A 17,624-nucleotide genomic window follows, 5' to 3' on the forward strand; every position below is an offset into this window, starting at 1 on the left:
TCATTATAAACTGGTTCTTATTCATGAAAATAAAGATACAAGAGACATCCATGTAATATTTATTTGAGATCTGTCTATTCCCTCCTTGCATGCTAGAAAGATGCAAAGACAAACACTTCCAACTATTCAGACAGATCATTCCACAGTTGTAACTTTCATCATAGTTCTCAAAGCAGTATGGTGAGGTCAGCTCACAAACAGCTTAAGGAGTAAAACTAGAAATTGGTGGTAGTAGTATCAAGCTACATAACAGCCTCTCCAAAGAATATGAAGTAACAGAACTAAAATGTGCTGGCAACATGCCAAGAGACTGGATGGAATATAGCTTTGAGCAACAAATACGCAGAGCTTACAGTATATAGCAATTCATCATCTCTTACCCTGCAGCTTGATTTTCCTTGTTTTAGGCCAAAAATAGCCATATGTAAGGGAATTTAACACTACCAAATTTCTCCATACTTACGACCTGAAAGGCATCTGGGCTTGCAGTGATTTGGTAAACTAAATACATACCCTAAAAAAAAAGAAAAATCTGACTTTCATCCTACTGATGAAGAAGGTAAAATAGATACAATGATATTGATATTATTCTGCATAGAATAGCCTTTATTCTCCAAGGATTATATTGCCCTCAGCTTGATTTTAAAGGCTTGGGTTTTTCTATATTGTCAGTTCTCACTGAGTATCTCTGCAACTGGTTGGTATTTAGAATTAGTCAACCTTCTCAATAGATTTAATAAAGAACTGATCCTGTCAGACCAAATGACATAATTTTGGTCAGAAACAATTCCTTTGACCTTAGTCATAATATGTTACTTTTATAATTTCACCTTTATTAAATCATAATAATAGAACAGAATGATAAACTCTAATTCTTAAGTCTCTGACACTTTCGAAATATATGTTCTTTCTAAGGAACCAAAAAAAAAAAAGCAGTTATTTTAAGCAAGAGAAAGAATCATATTCAATTCAAATCAACACATCTATTTTGTGCTAGACATTATGCTGAAAACTAAAGAAACAAAGACAATATGTATCTGGTCTCACAGAACTGCCAATCTAGTTGGGAAGACCGACCCATTTAAAACTCAATCAGTTTCTCTCTGTCTCCCTCAATGTGCTCTACTAGTTATAGGAACAAAAGCCCTAAAATCACACAGAGAAGTGGCTAAGTCTTCCAGGAAGGATGGAAAAATCTTCAGAGAAAATGAGCTATGTCTTGAAGGATAAGAATTTCACAAGGGAAAGTGGGATATCACAGGCCAAGGACAGATTGAGCAGAAGCAAGAAAACACAAAAACATGGCATGTGTGAGGAAGCCCAGGTGGCAAGGGTAGGGATAACGATTTCTGATACATGTGCTACTACTCTTCTATCCTCACCCCATGACAGACATCACTAATCAATTAAAGTATGTTTGAAGTCTACATGAGACTCAAACTCCTTCTCAACCAATAACCCAAAACCAGTGGAAGGAGGTAAGTCCGTGAGATGAGATTTGCATGCTCTCTTGAGCCTGGGAATAGAAAGTGGTGGGACTTGAGGCTAGAAGGGTAAAGTAAGGACAGATGATAAGTGACCATGAATGCTAGACTAACGAATTTAGATTTTTATCCTGTGAGCAACAGAGGATGAACAAAGGATTTTAAGAAGAATATTAACGTGGTCAATTCTGGCAGCTGTATGAAGAATGCCATTGGACAGGATAAAGGTAGAAAGAACAGTTAAGATGCTATTGCAATAATCTAGGCAAAATAAAATGAGGCCTGAATCTCAGAAATGGCAAAAATCTACTGCAGGTTCTAAATAAAAAATGGAATGTTTCGGATTTTATAATTCATGGTTTTAAAACAACAGTTTGAGAAAAATTAGTATTCTAATTAGAATTCCCAAATAATACTCAAAAAGAAAAAGACAACTTAAGGTAAAGACTAGAATTAAAGAAGTGAATCACAATGATACTCAAGATTACCCAAGACTATAAATTCAGAAATAGATATTTCAGGTTTAGCATCAAGAAAGAGAACGTCCTCATGACCAGACTAATACTCAGCAAGTCTTTTCTTCCTGAGGGCACTAATACTCTAGCCAAACAACAAACACCATTCACCTTACATGCCCCTACAACGCAGGGTCAAATGCACACTCTCGGTGAGATGCAGAAAGCACAAAAGTCAAATTTAAAAACAAAGTTTGAAACTATATGGGAGTTCCACTTTACCCAAATATTTAAAACTACACATTAAAGAAACAATTTATGAAATAAATCTTCTGGAAATACTACTGTTCTACCATTAACTAATTCACATCCCAGCCTTTAAACTCTAAAATTCTTTGTGTGGAATACAACCTATCTGTAGTACTTCAGGCAGCATGCAAAAAAAAAAAAAAAAAAAAAGCAACACTTCTTCAGAATGCGTAATAAATGAAATTATTCTAATTAAAAATAAAAATTTCATTGTAGTTCAAAAGGCCAAAGATAGTCAGAGTTTTTCTATTTTGGAAAAAAATTCTTTAGCTGTTGCAAACAAAGGCTAATGTAGTGATGTGAAATCCAAGTACAACATGTTAACAAGCATGCTAGAAAAGCTAGCATTACTGTTTTAAGACCTAAGGATATTCACATTAAGGATAAAATTATCCTGTAATGAATGCCAACAATGCCCTTCTTACTACATAGACACATATTCAAGGGTTCTACTTTGTTCTCATCCCAATTCTTTTGTGTCCCACTAATAAACTCTCAAATTGAGACTCTCTTCCTCTTAAAACAGCTAAAATGAAAAATATGAACTCTGGAGATAAAATTTATTTGTGGTATATTGTTTATTCTGAGAAAGCAAATCAAATGACCAGTTTATCATAATCTATCTCTTTTCCAGAAAGATATGGATTAGCTAGTCATGAACAGGGTCTACTTCTCATGATGTCATTCCAAAGCCATTACTACTAAACGTTACACATGTTATTCTTCCTTCAAATCAATCACAAAACAAGTCACCCGAAGACTGAGGTCAAATTCCATTCCAACGAAAGGCTCTCGAAACTTGAAAGTAATGGTCCACTTACTAAGTAATATTCAAAGACCAAATTCCAGAAAAACCCTACTGTTTTACCTCCCCCACTTTAAAAAAAAAAAATCAGTCTTCTCCTTTTAGCTCATTGTAATGGAATGTGACCTGTAGTTAAGGGCTTTTCCATTCCTCACTGCTCAGAGAACACGATCAGAGAAGCAGATCTATTCTCTCTAGTCAGAGCAAAATATTTTTTAAAAGGAAAAAGTGAAATGTAGGTGGTTAATCGTATAATAACAATTAGAAACAAAAGGTAAATTGGTTTACTAGATTTCTCATGTACTACAGTTAGGATGAGTGTATTTAAATGACAATTGAATCTCTTTTTATTTTACAACCCTGGTCAGACATCTGAAAGATTTTTTTTCTAATTAAAGTTTATTGGGGTGACAAATGTTAGTAAAGTTACATAGATTTCAGGTGTACAATTCTGTAATACATCATCCATATATCACATTGTGTGTTCACCACCCAGAGTCAGTTCTCCTTCCATCACCATATATTTGGACATCTAAAAGATTTATGATTAGGTAGGGAAGGGGAGGTTAAAACTACAAGTACTTAAATAAATCTCCATACACAAAATTACTATAAACATCTTTTCATGACAAACCTTTTTTTTTTTTTTTAATCACTGAAGTTACACACTTTTAAGAACCTAGTAGTAGAGAGAACAGGGAAATATTTAAGAAATGTACTTCAAAGTCTAAAATTAAACACATCTATCTGGGATTCTATTTCTCATTTTTTTAAAAAGAAGATATTTGACTAGATGATCTTTAAAGCTACAGTGATACTTTAACCTGTTTTAAAACGAACAAATTCTATGATTTAATTCAGACAAAACCTCTCCCAAGATAATCCCCATAAGGATATATTTTACTTACATTCTTCCTACACCTTCATACATGTTAGTCTCGTCTACCAAAGTCATAATCTCTGTATCTGTAAGATGTGCATGCTTTTTCGTTCTGTTTAGCTGTTCAATCTGTATATCTGCAAGCTTCACCTTCTGTTGAGTGTCAATAACTTTAGCTTGAAGCTCTGTGAAGGCCTAATAAAAAGAAGTCCTTGATTTAATAGGTGAAACACTTAATAAGAAACATTTAAGTTAAATCCAAATGTATTAAAATTAAGCATGCTAACCAGAGACAAAACTATGAAATTTACCAAAGCAAACATCAATAAAAGTCAGTGTAATTATAATCAATCAAGCCACTAGGCTAAATACTGAAATTACCCTGTCAGAAGATGGAATCTATTTGAAGCAGAAACAAATGCACATTAAGTAATAACCATATCAAGTAGCAGGGACGCAAGGAGTAATAAAAGCAATGAATGCAATAAACAGAGGATGAAACCCAGAAATCCAAAACAAGAACCATAAATGTAACACTCTCTACATTTATATTATTCGACCAAGTTTCAAAGCACTTTCCCATGTTTCAAATATTAATAGAAATATTAACATGAGCACATTGAAGGATATAATAATATCTCATTTATTCATCTCAATAATCCTATGAATTAGAAATGGCTATTTCATCGTTACAGTTTACAAATTAAGTAACTAAATGTGTTAAAGAGCTGTAAGTGGCTTACACAGGGTTGACCAACTATCAGGTGGGAAGGCAGGTACTAAATTTCTTCTGACCCCTAGTTCAGGAATCTACCCATTCTACTGTCTACAGTAATATAAAGAACATAAATAATAGAGATATTTTAAAGAAAAAGACAAAAAAGGAAAACATTTCAAAGCATTGGTAGAATTGGATCATGATCGTCATATACACATACCAGGCCAAATTTGAACCTTGTGTACACGTAACTGAAAGAAAAACACAGTTCTTGGATACTCTTATTAAAGTGCCTGAAATGACTTTCACATGCTATTAAATTTATGCCTTAATAATAACATTTGTGACTGCGATACATGGCAAAAGGTACTACTTAACTTTTATTCTTTGTTCTCACCTACTGGTAAGGTTTCCAAAGATTTATTTTGCATGAAGGGAGGTGCCTGAAAATTTCCTATTAGTCTCCAGCCAAAATAAAACCTTATGGAGATATTAGAAGCTAAAATCTTTAAACGAGTTTCTTCAGTTAATTGGTTGTAAAACTATCCAACTTAAATGTGTAATTATTTTCTTAGTTTTCATTCATTGCCCAGAGGTGTCTTAGCAACAAATTCAAATACTGGGAGGTTAAGTCCATTCATAGCTCTATTGTTAGCTCTTTCAATAAATCCAGACTTAAATTTGAACTTTTAACAGGAGAAAAAAGTAAATTTTTACACTGCTTTAAGCATTCTTAAAATGAACTTTGTTCTGCATGTAAAATTCCCCGATTGTTCTGTACACAGTTTGCTAAGGGAGCTGATATATTGTTAAAGCTGAGATACTACAGCATTAGAGAACATCACGTAAGGGCAAAATTTACAAGTTTCAAAACAAGAATGACAAAAAGCAAGACATACACATAAATCCTCACAGCAACAACAAAGAGCTTCATGTATTAGGATTGACAGCTATTTCAGCTGTCCTATTTCTCATGCAAAGGTTGACCAGAAGGGAATCTGAAGTAAAATTTGCTCTTCTGAAGAACCTAAGTAGTCAAAAAGTGTGGAGCAGACAATACTGGATTCTAGTCCCAACCTTTGATTCAATTTTTTTCTGGAACTCAGTTTCCTTTTCTGGAAAAGTATAGTTTAAACTAGATGCAGCCTAGGATCCTTTCCAATACCTGTCCCCCTCCCCACCCCCAAAAACTGTTTGGGGTCCGTAATGGTGTTAGAATCCTGACAACTCTTAGATGATGAAAACGTTTCTGAATAATAACACATTTATAAGCAATTGTTTGAAAAAGGGAAACACACTTCCTTCTGATTATCAATTTTATTTGTAAAACTTGGTAGAACTTGTTTCTTTTTCGACACGTCCTTCAAAAAAGGTAAAAGGTGGGGAGCCAGAGCCCTGAGATGCACAATGCTATGAGCATATCTGACTCTGGACTGTACTGCGACCTTTCAAGATACGGGATCGAATAAATGGCTTAAAAGCACTGGTCGGATTTGGAATTTTTCAGGGCAGATGAGGATGCACCATTACAGATGCCTAGGCTCAGGCAAACCGTCCTAAGGGGCTCCAATTTGAAACGCTTATTTCAGGCCTCAATATGAAACTGAAGGCCCAAGCGCAACGTAAGGGCTCTGGAGCTCGGAAAATGGGAACAGGCCAGCTACTAGCGCACCAGACAACCAAAGACAGCTCAACGGGCTGTTACCCACCAAGAGCCGCTCGCCCCCTACTCCAACTTAAGAAGACCCGATCCCGCCTTGGGACTTCAGGAAATCATTCCCCAGTTCCCTGGGGCCTCTTTTCGTTTTCAAGACTCGAGCCTCCTCGATATTCTTATCCACAGTCCCCTTAGCTACTAAAGAGAAGCCTCGGCCTGCTCAAGACGCTCTCTTACCTTCTTTAACTCCAAATCCACGGGCGCCGCCATCTTGGCTCACTCTCTGCGCCTGCGCGATGGGAGAAGGCCCGAAAAAATGAGGAGGAAGGGCGCGCTTTGGCTGTTTAATTGTCCCCCTTTCTTCTGCGCCTGCGCATAGATCGGGTTTGTCGGGCTTCTTCCCTTCACCCGGGCTAGTGGCGCTTGAAATAAATATTCTGGATTCGATTCAGCCTGTGTTCCCCACGTGATCTGTCAGGCTTGGGCTGCTTCTCCACATGCTTCCAGGCACAATATCAACACGCAGGTTTCGTGTATGGTTTAAAGCATTTTAACAAATAGCTTAGTTTTTGCTGCTAAATTGAGACGTATGAATATCAGACCAAAGCCTCTTCAGTCGTTCAGTCCTTCAGCTAGTCCCTGTGCTGTCAGGGATGAGAATCAGCCTGAGCCTCAGGCATGCCAGTATGGAGAAGACCAGAAGATTACTGGAGTGGTCTTCCAAAGAACTTATTTCTAAGGAATGCTCCTGGAGGACATTTTTGACATAGTGGTTCCCAAGAGAAGCCAAAAAAGTTTGTTTAAAAACAAACAAACAACAACAACAAAAAAAACCACACAGATTGTCTGGTCCTCATCCCAAACTTAATTACTTAGAATTTTTGAGATTGGGGCCCAGAAATTTGCACTTTTGCAAACAATCCTCATGACCTGATGCAATGTCATCTGCAGACCAAATTTTGAGAATTTGCTGTAAAATATCTAGCATTTGAACCAAAATGTTGGATAGAAATTGGACTTTTGGACATGGCAGAAACGGATGTGAGGGAAGGGAAAGGGAAGGAATTTGGAACCGGCCAGACCTGGATTAAAGGTTTGGTTTACCTTGAGCCTAGGTCTGTCTGGTTCCATTTACTAGCTTGTGGCAATAGAGTTTGTCTCCTCTTTTAATTTGAGAATAACAACATTGACCTAATAGGGTTATTGTGAGGAATACATAAGATCAGGATGAAACGCTCCAAACATAGCACCACACACACAGTAGGTGTTCAACGATTAGTTGTTAGTTGACGTAGTTAACATTGTCATGTTTGTCTTTCAATGTCCAGCAAACAGGTCACCTCCTCCATTATGTCTTTTTTTCATTTTTTACATCACTCAACAACCAAAAATAACATCTCCTCTAAACTCTCCTCAAGACCACATCTGTTCTTCTCTTAAGGCACATGAAACTTTCTACCTTCAATTTTTTTTTCCTTATTAGACTGTAAGCTTCTTGAAATCAAGAACAATAGAATAATTGTTCTCCCAGCATTTATACCTAGAACACCTATCACAGTGCCTCATAGGGAAGGAATACAAAATAAACAATTGATGAGAACGAATTCTTCAGAAGAAAATTTGTCATCACTTTCTAATTTGAGAAAGAAAAGGGGGGCCTAATTCTCCTCTGGGGCCTTCTTAGAACTTCATTATAGATAATAAATAATGACCCAAACATTAAAATTCATAGAAAGTCTCAGATACTTTCCTGTACATTACCTCATGCGATTTTGAAACACTCCTCATAGCAATTCATGTGTAATATAAAAAGTTAAGAGCATGGGCTAAGGTATCAGACAACCTAGGTTCAAGTACTGTCTGTATTATTTAATAAGAATGTGACCCTAGGCAAAAATCTCCTCTCAATTTTTTTGGTCATTGTTCCTTTTTGCATACCACTCCTTCCTCTTGAGTTTAATTTCCTTCTTGATAAAGTAAATCTTCAGTATATTCTTTCAGGATGAGTCTTTGAGAAGTAAACTGTTAGTCTTTGTGATATGGGTTGAATTGTATCCCCCAAAAAAAGATGTTTTGAAGTCCTATATCCAGTACCTCCAAATGTCATCTATTTGGAAATCCAGTCTTTACAGAGGTAATGTTAAAATGAAGTCTTTAGGGTGGGTCCTAATCCAATATGTCTTAGTCTTTCAGGCTGCTATAACACCACAGAGTGGATGGCTTATAAAGAACAAACATGTATTTCTCACAGTTCTGGAACTGGAAATCTGAGATCAGGGTACCAGTACGGTTAGGTGAGGGTCCTCTTCTGGGTTGCAAACTGCAGACCCCTCACTATGTCCTCATTTGGTGGAAAGGGTGAGGGAATCTCTGTGAGGGTCTCTTATAAGATCCAGTAATGCCACTTTTGGGTATATGCCCAAAAGAATTAAAACAGGGACTTGAATAGATATTTATATATCCATGTTCAGAGCAGCATATTCACAATATGCAAAATGTGGAAGCAATTGGAAGCAAACACATGTTATAACACAGGTTAACCTTGAGGACATTATGCAAGTGAAATAAGCCAGTCACAAGATGATAAATATTGTATAATTCCACTTGTACGAAGGATTTAGAGTAATCAAAATCATAAAGGCAGAAAGTAGAATGGTGGGTGCCAGGAGCTGGGGAGAAGAGGGGGAATGGGGAGTTATTGTTTAATAGGTATAGAGTTTCAGTTTCACAAGATGAAAAGACTTTTAGAGCTGGACGGTGGTAATGGTAGCACATTATGAATGCATTTCATACCCCTGAACTGTACACTTAAAAATGGTGAAGATGGTAAATTTTATGTTATGTGTATTTTACCACATTAAAAAATGGAAAAAATTTATTTGTTCCTTTTTCAAATCTACCTGCTCTTTTCTTTTTTATGATATGTACTGATATATTCTTGCCTAATAGTGAACATAATTAGAACATAATGAACATAATTATTCTTAAATGTTTTTACAGTGTCTTATTATCTAGTGTGGATTCTTCCATTGGAGGCATTTGCTGGTCTTTCTTATGAAAGTTGATTTTCTCATATGACTCATAGTTTTTTACTAAGAACTTATCAAAAGTGTCTAGCATGTCCTGGGCTATGGAAACATCCCTTCACATCCATTTCCACCAAAGCCCTATGAGATTCACAGGTTCCAAACCAGTTTTTATGTGAATTCTTGACTCCACATGAATGAACCAAATCTGGGGAAAAATAAAACTTTCCCTGAGCATAAAGTTGGCAGAATGTGATATACCTTTATGGACTGGAGGCCACTGTAATATTTTTCCATATCTCCTTTTCACTTGGGTCTTCAAAATAAAATTATTTCCTTTCTCTCTGGAGCTTTTTAAACAGCAGAAAGAGACTTTCTATGAAAGCACTGAAGAGTTTGCAGTACTTGGACGTTTGCCTAGAGAATAACCAGGATGTGCTTGTTTCTATCGTTTTCATAGTGAAAACAGACTTCCCACTGAAGGATTCACCAGCACAGGGATGTACTACTTCTGAGGTTCAATCAGTCCACAGTTGTGGAATTTAGAAAGGTGATCTATTATCCCTCAGTTCTTTTTACCCATGCTTAATACTCTTATTTATTCATTCAACAAATATTTATTGAACATCCATTAGGCATTGATCCAGGCCCTTGGGATATAACAGTAACAGGAGACAAACTCTCTCACCTCATGGAGCACATATTCCAGTAGGGGAAAGACAAACAATAAACATGCAAACAAATAATTTCAGATATTGATAAGAGTTACCAAGGAAGAAAACAACAATGTGGTTAGAGATTGGGTGGAGTCCACGTAGGTGTGGAAAACTCTCTGGAAGGACACACATCTGAGATGAAACTTGAAAAATGAGAATGAGCCAGCTATGCAAAGAACTGGGGAAAGAGCACTCCAAACAGAAGGAATAGCAAGAGCAAAGGGTATAGGATGGGAAGAGGCTTGGCAGGAAGAAGCTGGATAGGAAGATTGGTGGAAGGTGACATTAGAGAGTTGGACAGGGGGCCAGACCATGAAAGGCCTTGTAAGCTACAGTCAGGGGTTACAATGTTATTTTGAGTGTGATTGGAAGCCATTGAATGATTTCAAGCAGGGGATTGATATAATCTGAAGAGATTGATATGATCTCATTTTGTTTTATTTTTAAATTTTTATTGGGGAATACTGGAGAAACTCTGTGTTTCTCCAGGGCCCATCAGCTCCAAGTCATTGTCCTTCACTCTAGTTGTGGAGGGTGCAGCTCACTGGCCCATGTGGGAATCGAACTGGCAACGCTGCTGTTCAGAGCTCGCGCTCTAACCCACTGAGCCATCCGGCCTCCCCACATGATCTCATTTTAAAGGCATCATTGTGTGTGCTACATGGAGACTGGATTGGAGGGAGCAAGAGTAGACGCAAAGAGACCACTTGAGAGATTGTTGCAGTAGTGCAAGAGAGAGATGATGGTGATCTAGGTGAAGATGACAGCAGTGAAGATAAAAAGAAGTAGATGGATTCAGGTAGAAGTTACTGAACTTGATGAAGGAATGAATTAGGGGCAGGCGGGTGGCAATGAAAAAAGAAAAGGAATCAAAAATGATTCCTAATCTCCAAATAATTATATTGAGTGAAAGAAGACAGGAAAAGAAAGAATAATATACTATATGGTTCTATGTATATAAAATTCTAGAAAATACAAACAAATTAAAGTGACAGAAAGAAGATCAGCAGTTGCCAGATAGGGTTGGGAGTTAGGGTGACTGGGGAGGAGGCAGAGGAAGGGATTACAAAGGAGCATTAGATAACTTTTATGGTGATGGGTATGTGAATTATCTTGATTGTGGAGATGGTTTTCTGGGTGGAAACATCAAATTTTATACTTCAATATACTCAGTTTACTGTGTGTCAATTAAACCCCAATAAAGCTGTTTTAAAAGGAAAATAAATACTCCCAGGGTTTTGACCTGAGCAAAATAATTGAACGGTAATGTCTTTTATTGAAAAGTAAAAATTAATTCTTATGATATAGCCTGTAGGCAATCTCAAAGCCACTCCGTAGGAATAATACGAATAATCCATCCTTTGTGAAAAGACTATATTAGAGTATAGGGTCAGCTGCTATAACAGAGATCCAAAATAGCAATGACTGGAACAAGATAGAAGCTTATTTCTCTTTGTCACAACCATCCAGGCGTAAGCAGTGTAGGGCAAGTATGTGAGTTCCACAATGCCAGAGGTCCCAGCCTCCTTCTACCTTATCCATATCACCTCATCACCATAAGGGGAAGGGGAAAGGTAAGGGCCGGCTCACTCTTCTCTTTAAAGGCATGTCCTAGAAGTTTTGGGTATGGTTCGGGTCGTATCACTCTGGCCCAAATAGAATCACATGGCCATTCCTGGCATCAAGAGAGATTGGGAAATGTAGTTATTATTATGGGCAATTATATGTCTAGTTAAACACCAGGAATTCTATTATTATGAAAGGGAATTAGAAAACAGATACTGGGGGGAAATGAGCAGTTTCTGACATCAGAGCTTTTCAGCTTTAAAGCAATTTCTATTCATCAAGCCATTTGATCTTCACAACTTTGTAAGATAAATAGACCCCATTTAGTTTTTAGAGGAAGTTTAGCAGAGTGATTAAGAGTATAAGCTTTAGAGCCTGACATCCTAGTTTGAAATCCTGTTTCCGCCATTTATTAGCTTGAGAACCCAGGAAGATTACTTAACCTCTCAGAGCTTCCGTCTCTTCAACCATATAATAAACATAATAGTACCCACCTTACAGGTTGTTATGAGGATTAAATGTGATAGTGCCTGGAATTTAGTTGCACCTAATCAACATTAGCTATGTGTCAAGTATTGTGAGCTTACAGATAAACAAAAGAGCAGTTCACAGTACAGTGGGGATCACAGGTAAATAAGAGAGTTATAAAAGAATATGAAAATTCTGCTGCAAAGGAAGTGACCCCAGTAGCTGGAAGAACACAGAGGAGGGGCTCCTAAACCAGGAATCTTATAGGAAAAATGGGAGTTTGTGGCAAAGAAGGGAGAAAGGCTATTCCTGGGACACAGAAAAAAAACACCAAGGTAAGAACCTGGTATCTTCAGGGAAACACAAGTTTGGTATGGCTGAAGCACAGAAGCATGTTAACCACTAAGAGAAAGGGGCAGAGAGATAGATGAGGGCCAATGGTTGAGGGACTTTCAAGTCAAGCTCAAGAGCGCATGGGTTCTATCCTGTGGTCATCGAGTGTAATGGAGTGTTTTAAGCAGGGGAGTGACTGGTCATATGGAGTAGATTACCGAAGATTACCATGGGGTAATTATGGAGTGATTCCCAAGAGGCAGAAGAGAATCAGGATTGGAGCAGCCATCCAGACACCAAGGGGCTAGAACTAAGGTAGTGGAAAAAGAGAAGAGCTCCAGAGTTTATCTGCTCTTCAAAATTCCTGCCGTCTTGAGCAAGTTCTCTCTTAATTTCTGCCTTATCTCAGCTGCTTTTGCACCACTTAAATTACTAGGGAAACATCTTTGATAATATTTGTATATAAAGTTGACCAACCATCATGGTTCACCCAAGACTATACCAGTTTTTGCATTGAAAGTTCTGTGTTCTGGGAAATCCCTCAGTCCTTGACAGGCCAGGACAGGATAGTTGGATACCCAACATTTAGAGCCTTATGGAGAGGCCGTGTGAAGTAATGGTTAAGAGAAAATTCTGGAAGCAGGTCGCCTGTTACTTTACCTCTTCAGCAAGTTACTTTACCTCTCTGTAGCTAGGTTTCCCCACATGAAAAACGGGAATGATGCTGTGTAGTAACTACTTCACAGGGTCATTATGAGGATTAAGTGAATTAATAGATACTGAATAGTTAGAATGGTATCTATCTGGAACATTGTATCTGCTGGAAGCAGATACAATTTTGAAATTATAACCATTTTAAACCTACTGCCTTCTGGTTTATTTCACTTCTGTCCCATACATCTCCTTGTTCTTTCATCCTTTCTTGGATGTCTCCAGACCCTTTACTTCAAGCTCTCAGTCATCCCACCCAAGGCGAGAAAAAGTAGTTCTGTGACACAGGAAACTCTCTGGCCTGTAGGTAGCCTCTGAGAGTATTAAATTGAATTAAACAGAATTGAAGGCTTTTAAGATTCTCTCCCAAGTGGGCTACCTCCTGATATCCTCAAGAATGAGGAAGTCTGCACCTGTATCCTTTGAAAATAAATTCTGTACAAGGGTCTGCCTAGGAGAAGGATGGGATGGGGTAAGGGATTGGTAAGGCTTGGATGGTAGTTTTGTGAGGGCCTCAGGGACAGAGATGGGAACTGGTCTTCCCCAAATGACACATTTGCCAAGAAAATTCTGAGGTAGCTCTTCTAACTGACAAAGTAAAGTTTGGGGCTGGGACCTTCCTAGGAGGGAAAGGGGGCCTTAACTGTGCCTACCAAATGAAATAGTCATTGGAAACTCTGCAGGAGAGGAAGTGAGTCGTAGGCAGGAACTAACTGGTGGTGGCTTTTCCCAGGCATCTTGCCACATCTGATTTAATCTGTTTATGAAAAGCCCAAAGAAAGTGAATATATTCAATCAATTTGATGATTTAAACCTTCGTAAGAGATGAAGCTGGGTAACAAAGCATAACAAAGGTTGGGATGTTTATCCCATTGCTCACCAGAGAAAGTGAGGGTGTGGGGCCTGCCAGAGGTGCGAGCCAAGAACAGGCGACTCTGCCCAAGAATAGAAAAGGAATAAAATCAGGGAAATCAAAAGCCTAGGAGAGAATCCATGTCTCTATCACCCCAGCTCACCCCAAGAGGAAAAAGTTCATGGTCCTTTAGAACAGGAAGAGAAATACAATGAGGTTGGGTTGACATCTGGACAAAACTCACCATGCATTTTATAAATAGACACCAAAAGGTACCAGTGCCAAGGAATGTTTTTTCAACTTCAGAACTGTACCTAGGGTAAAAGCTTTTACCCAGAGCACCCACATTTAGCAGCCCCAAAAGTCTTTAAATAAAGATTTTTTTTAATTGGAGAAGCTAAACAATTTCATATTTTATTTTATTTTATTAATAAGAACATGAATGTCAACTGTAATTTAATTTTTTTAACTTTAAAAAATAAAATGAAAAAAATAACAGTAATAAATTAGAACATGAGTGATTGTAGCACCTAGTAACCAAGACACTTAGTTAAATTAGGAAGCCCCACATTGGCTACCTTGTTACTCTCATGTGTAGCCACAAGCAACTCAAGGTTTACATTTAATCAGTTCAGTCTTCATCCTGGAAAGAGGCAATGGCCCTTTCCTTTATGGTTCCAGAAAGAGTCCCAGGATTGGATTTCCCTGGTTCAACTTGCCCATCACTGAAACAATCACAATAGCCAGAGGCATGTAATGCTCTGATTGGCCAGGTACAGGTCATCAAGTCATTCCTGGAAGGCTAGGGGTATCAGCTCCACCCAAAAAGCACTAGGACTGAGCTCAGGTGAGGGGAAAGTGTCTCTTTACAAAAGAATAAAGTGTAACTATCAATGGAAGAGATAATAGATGACACAAAGAGAAAAAAAATAGATGTCCATTACACCTTAGCTGCCAAAATTTCGATTTTTTTAATCTTCTCTCCTAATGAATAGGTCAATTTCATTTCAGTGGTTACATTAACTTCATGACGGTGAACCCTTGTTCTTCCCCAGGTAGCGGTGGTCAGGGACCTCAAGGAAACAGACTTGCTTTGCAATGGAGTCCTAGGATCATTGGATGTGGAGAGTCCCTCCCATCCAAGGGGACTGAATCTAAGAATGTTGCTTGGCTTTTCTAGCTCAGAGACACTGAGTACTGTTTCATTACACATTTAACAGCCACTCTTGGTAAGGATGTGGAAGTTACCACTTCCTTTTGTCCCCTCGGCTAAGGTCAAATGCCTCTCAGCCTGCATTTGAAAAGATGGCAAAGCGTGGCTGTGGGTGAAAATGAGGTTTGCCAGGAGAAGCGATTACCCAAGGACATAGCAAATTGATGTCCAGGCTAATACTAGAGCCCAGGAGTCTTGAATTCCCTTCCAGAGTTCCTTTCATTCCACCCTGTGGCCTCTCTCGGTGGATTCCAACAAGACTACTACTGAATCTCACACAGAAGAATTGGAGTTAGAAGGCTCCATTTGTCTCAGGAATATGGGACTCCTTTTTGTAGCTATTTATTCTCAATCACAGTTGAACATGTAGATCTTTAAAAGGGGGTGAATCCCAGAGCACCAAGAGAAGAGGAGATAGAAGAAGCCCCAGGGCTCTGCTCCCTAGAAGCAGGATGAACCTGGTGTTCTTTCAGACTTGGACTATGCATTGGGAATTCTGGGTACTCCAAAAATACACCGGAATGTTTAGGATATCCTTGGCAGTATGCTAAGTGTTGTACCTGCGAGGCACTTTTTTCTCTGGATCAGTATGAGCATACTCTCTTCAGCATCGCAAAGGGGCTGAAAACACTCAGAAGGTTAAGAACCACCACTGTAAAATGACCTTCCAAATGTGACTTGTCATCAGAATTCCCAACGGAAGCTTTAAAAGCACTGACTCCTGGGCCCCTCCTTCTGGAAAGGTGGTTTCAGGGGATCTGTGCTGGGGCCCAAAGAATCTGCATCTTTTTAGAAGCTCATCAGGCTTAGAAGACACAGCTCTAGGAGAAAACATTAATGAACCTGCTTTCCTGTGCAAGGAAAAATTACCTCAGGGCTTGACACTTTAAAGCCATTCTGATGTAAATACTTCAGGTATTTATACATTTTTTTCTTTTAAGTGTGTTTTTCCAGGACCCATCAGCTCCAAGTCAAGTCCTTGTTTCAATATAGTTGTGGAGGGCGCAGCTCACAGTGGCTCATGTGGGGATCGAACCGGCAACACTGTTGTTAAGAGCACTGCTCTCTAACCAACTGAGCTAAGGGGCCGCCCCCTACTTCAGGTATTTATGACAAAGAGAAAATTAGAATTCCTGGGAAGGAGAGGCAGTTGGAACCCAAGAAGCCACAGAGAAAACAGTGGAATTCAGAAGAAGGCCAACGTTCTGTTCTATTGCATTGTGACCACAGCTTCCACCATGACAAATCAGCTCTTAGCCCATACTTTTTGTTTCCGTGACTACCCTCCAGTGACCATCAGATTCTGTGAATCCCCAATCCTCAGGGCAGGAGAATGTTAGTGCAAATCCACCACATCTTGGCATTTTCATAGTTCCTGAACAAAAAACTACTCATGTATTGACTGCGTTCATTTAGGCATAAAACAAATATTTAAGTGCCTGCAGGTTGCTAGGTACTGCTGTAGCAGTGAACACCTTCCCACTCCTTACAGTGGGGTGTAGGTACTGGATTCATTTCATAGGCTGACTGGAAATTAGTTATAACGAGATATTTCCCTTTACTTTAGTGGCTCCATCCCATTGGTTTCTCTTCGATTCCTAGAACACACCTAGCATTTTCTTTCCTATACATGCTGGTTCTTCTCTAGAACATTCTTACCTACACTCTGCTGAGTTACCTGCAATTTAACCTGTGGGTGTCAGCTTCCATGGCCTTTTCTTGAAGAAACCTGTAACTGACTCCTCAATTTAAAGTAATTCCCCCTGTTATCCTCTCTCAGAGCACCTTATGATTTTTCTTCATGGCATTTATCACAGTTTTTAATAGTATATTTATTTGTGTGATTATTTTTGAACTTCACTTGAAAGAAGTAATTCATACAACAACCACATATTAAATGAAAGCAGTATATCACATACCAGGAAAAGAAAATGAGCTCCCTGCTCCTGATACCCTGATTCTCAGTTCTTCCTCCCACAGGCAAATGCTGATATCATGTATATTCTATAGATAATCTACATACATAGTTCTGTGGGTCCATGTAATTATGAAGTGGCCATCTCCTCCACTAGACAGAGAGTGGGTACTGTGTCTATTTGTTCATTGTGTTATCCCTGGTACTTGTCACATAGTCAGCACTTCCTAAGTGTTGCTGGGATGAGTGAACAGGTTGTTAAAAGAACAGAGAGATTGGGTCAGTATCTAAACTGCCAGCTTTTGTACATCTTCCCTGCCGCGCTGGGCACTGAGCACACAGTAAACCTTACTGACGCTCCTGTGCTCCCCTAACTCTTGGTTTATACCTCTGCGAGAGCAACTCCTTGCACAGTGTTAAAATTATAGTTTGCTTATCAGTCTGAATCTCTTAGAAGACTCTGGCTCCTTGAGGGCAGGGACCACGTTTTACTCTTCTGGAATGCTGTGCTAAGC

The 17,624-nt window shown here is 38.6% G+C and overlaps 1 protein-coding gene across 1 annotated transcript in view; it reads right to left on the reverse strand.

The window, feature by feature from the left end:
• PFDN1 (prefoldin subunit 1) overlaps positions 1–6,702 on the reverse strand; it is a 55,059-nt gene extending 48,357 nt beyond the window's left edge. Inside the window, exons 1-2 of the mRNA XM_019740403.3 lie at positions 6,546–6,702; positions 3,962–4,128 (exon numbers count right to left, since the gene is read on the reverse strand). Of these exons, the coding sequence (XP_019595962.1) occupies positions 3,962–4,128; positions 6,546–6,578 (200 nt within the window). The 5' untranslated portion in view covers positions 6,579–6,702. The remainder of the gene's footprint in view (positions 1–3,961; positions 4,129–6,545) is intronic.
• Positions 6,703–17,624: the final 10,922 nt, after the last annotated feature.

This window comes from Rhinolophus sinicus, chromosome 5, assembly GCF_057876585.1.
Source record: "Rhinolophus sinicus isolate RSI-liver-muscle chromosome 5, RSI-T2T, whole genome shotgun sequence".
Taxonomy (NCBI): domain Eukaryota; kingdom Metazoa; phylum Chordata; class Mammalia; order Chiroptera; family Rhinolophidae; genus Rhinolophus; species Rhinolophus sinicus.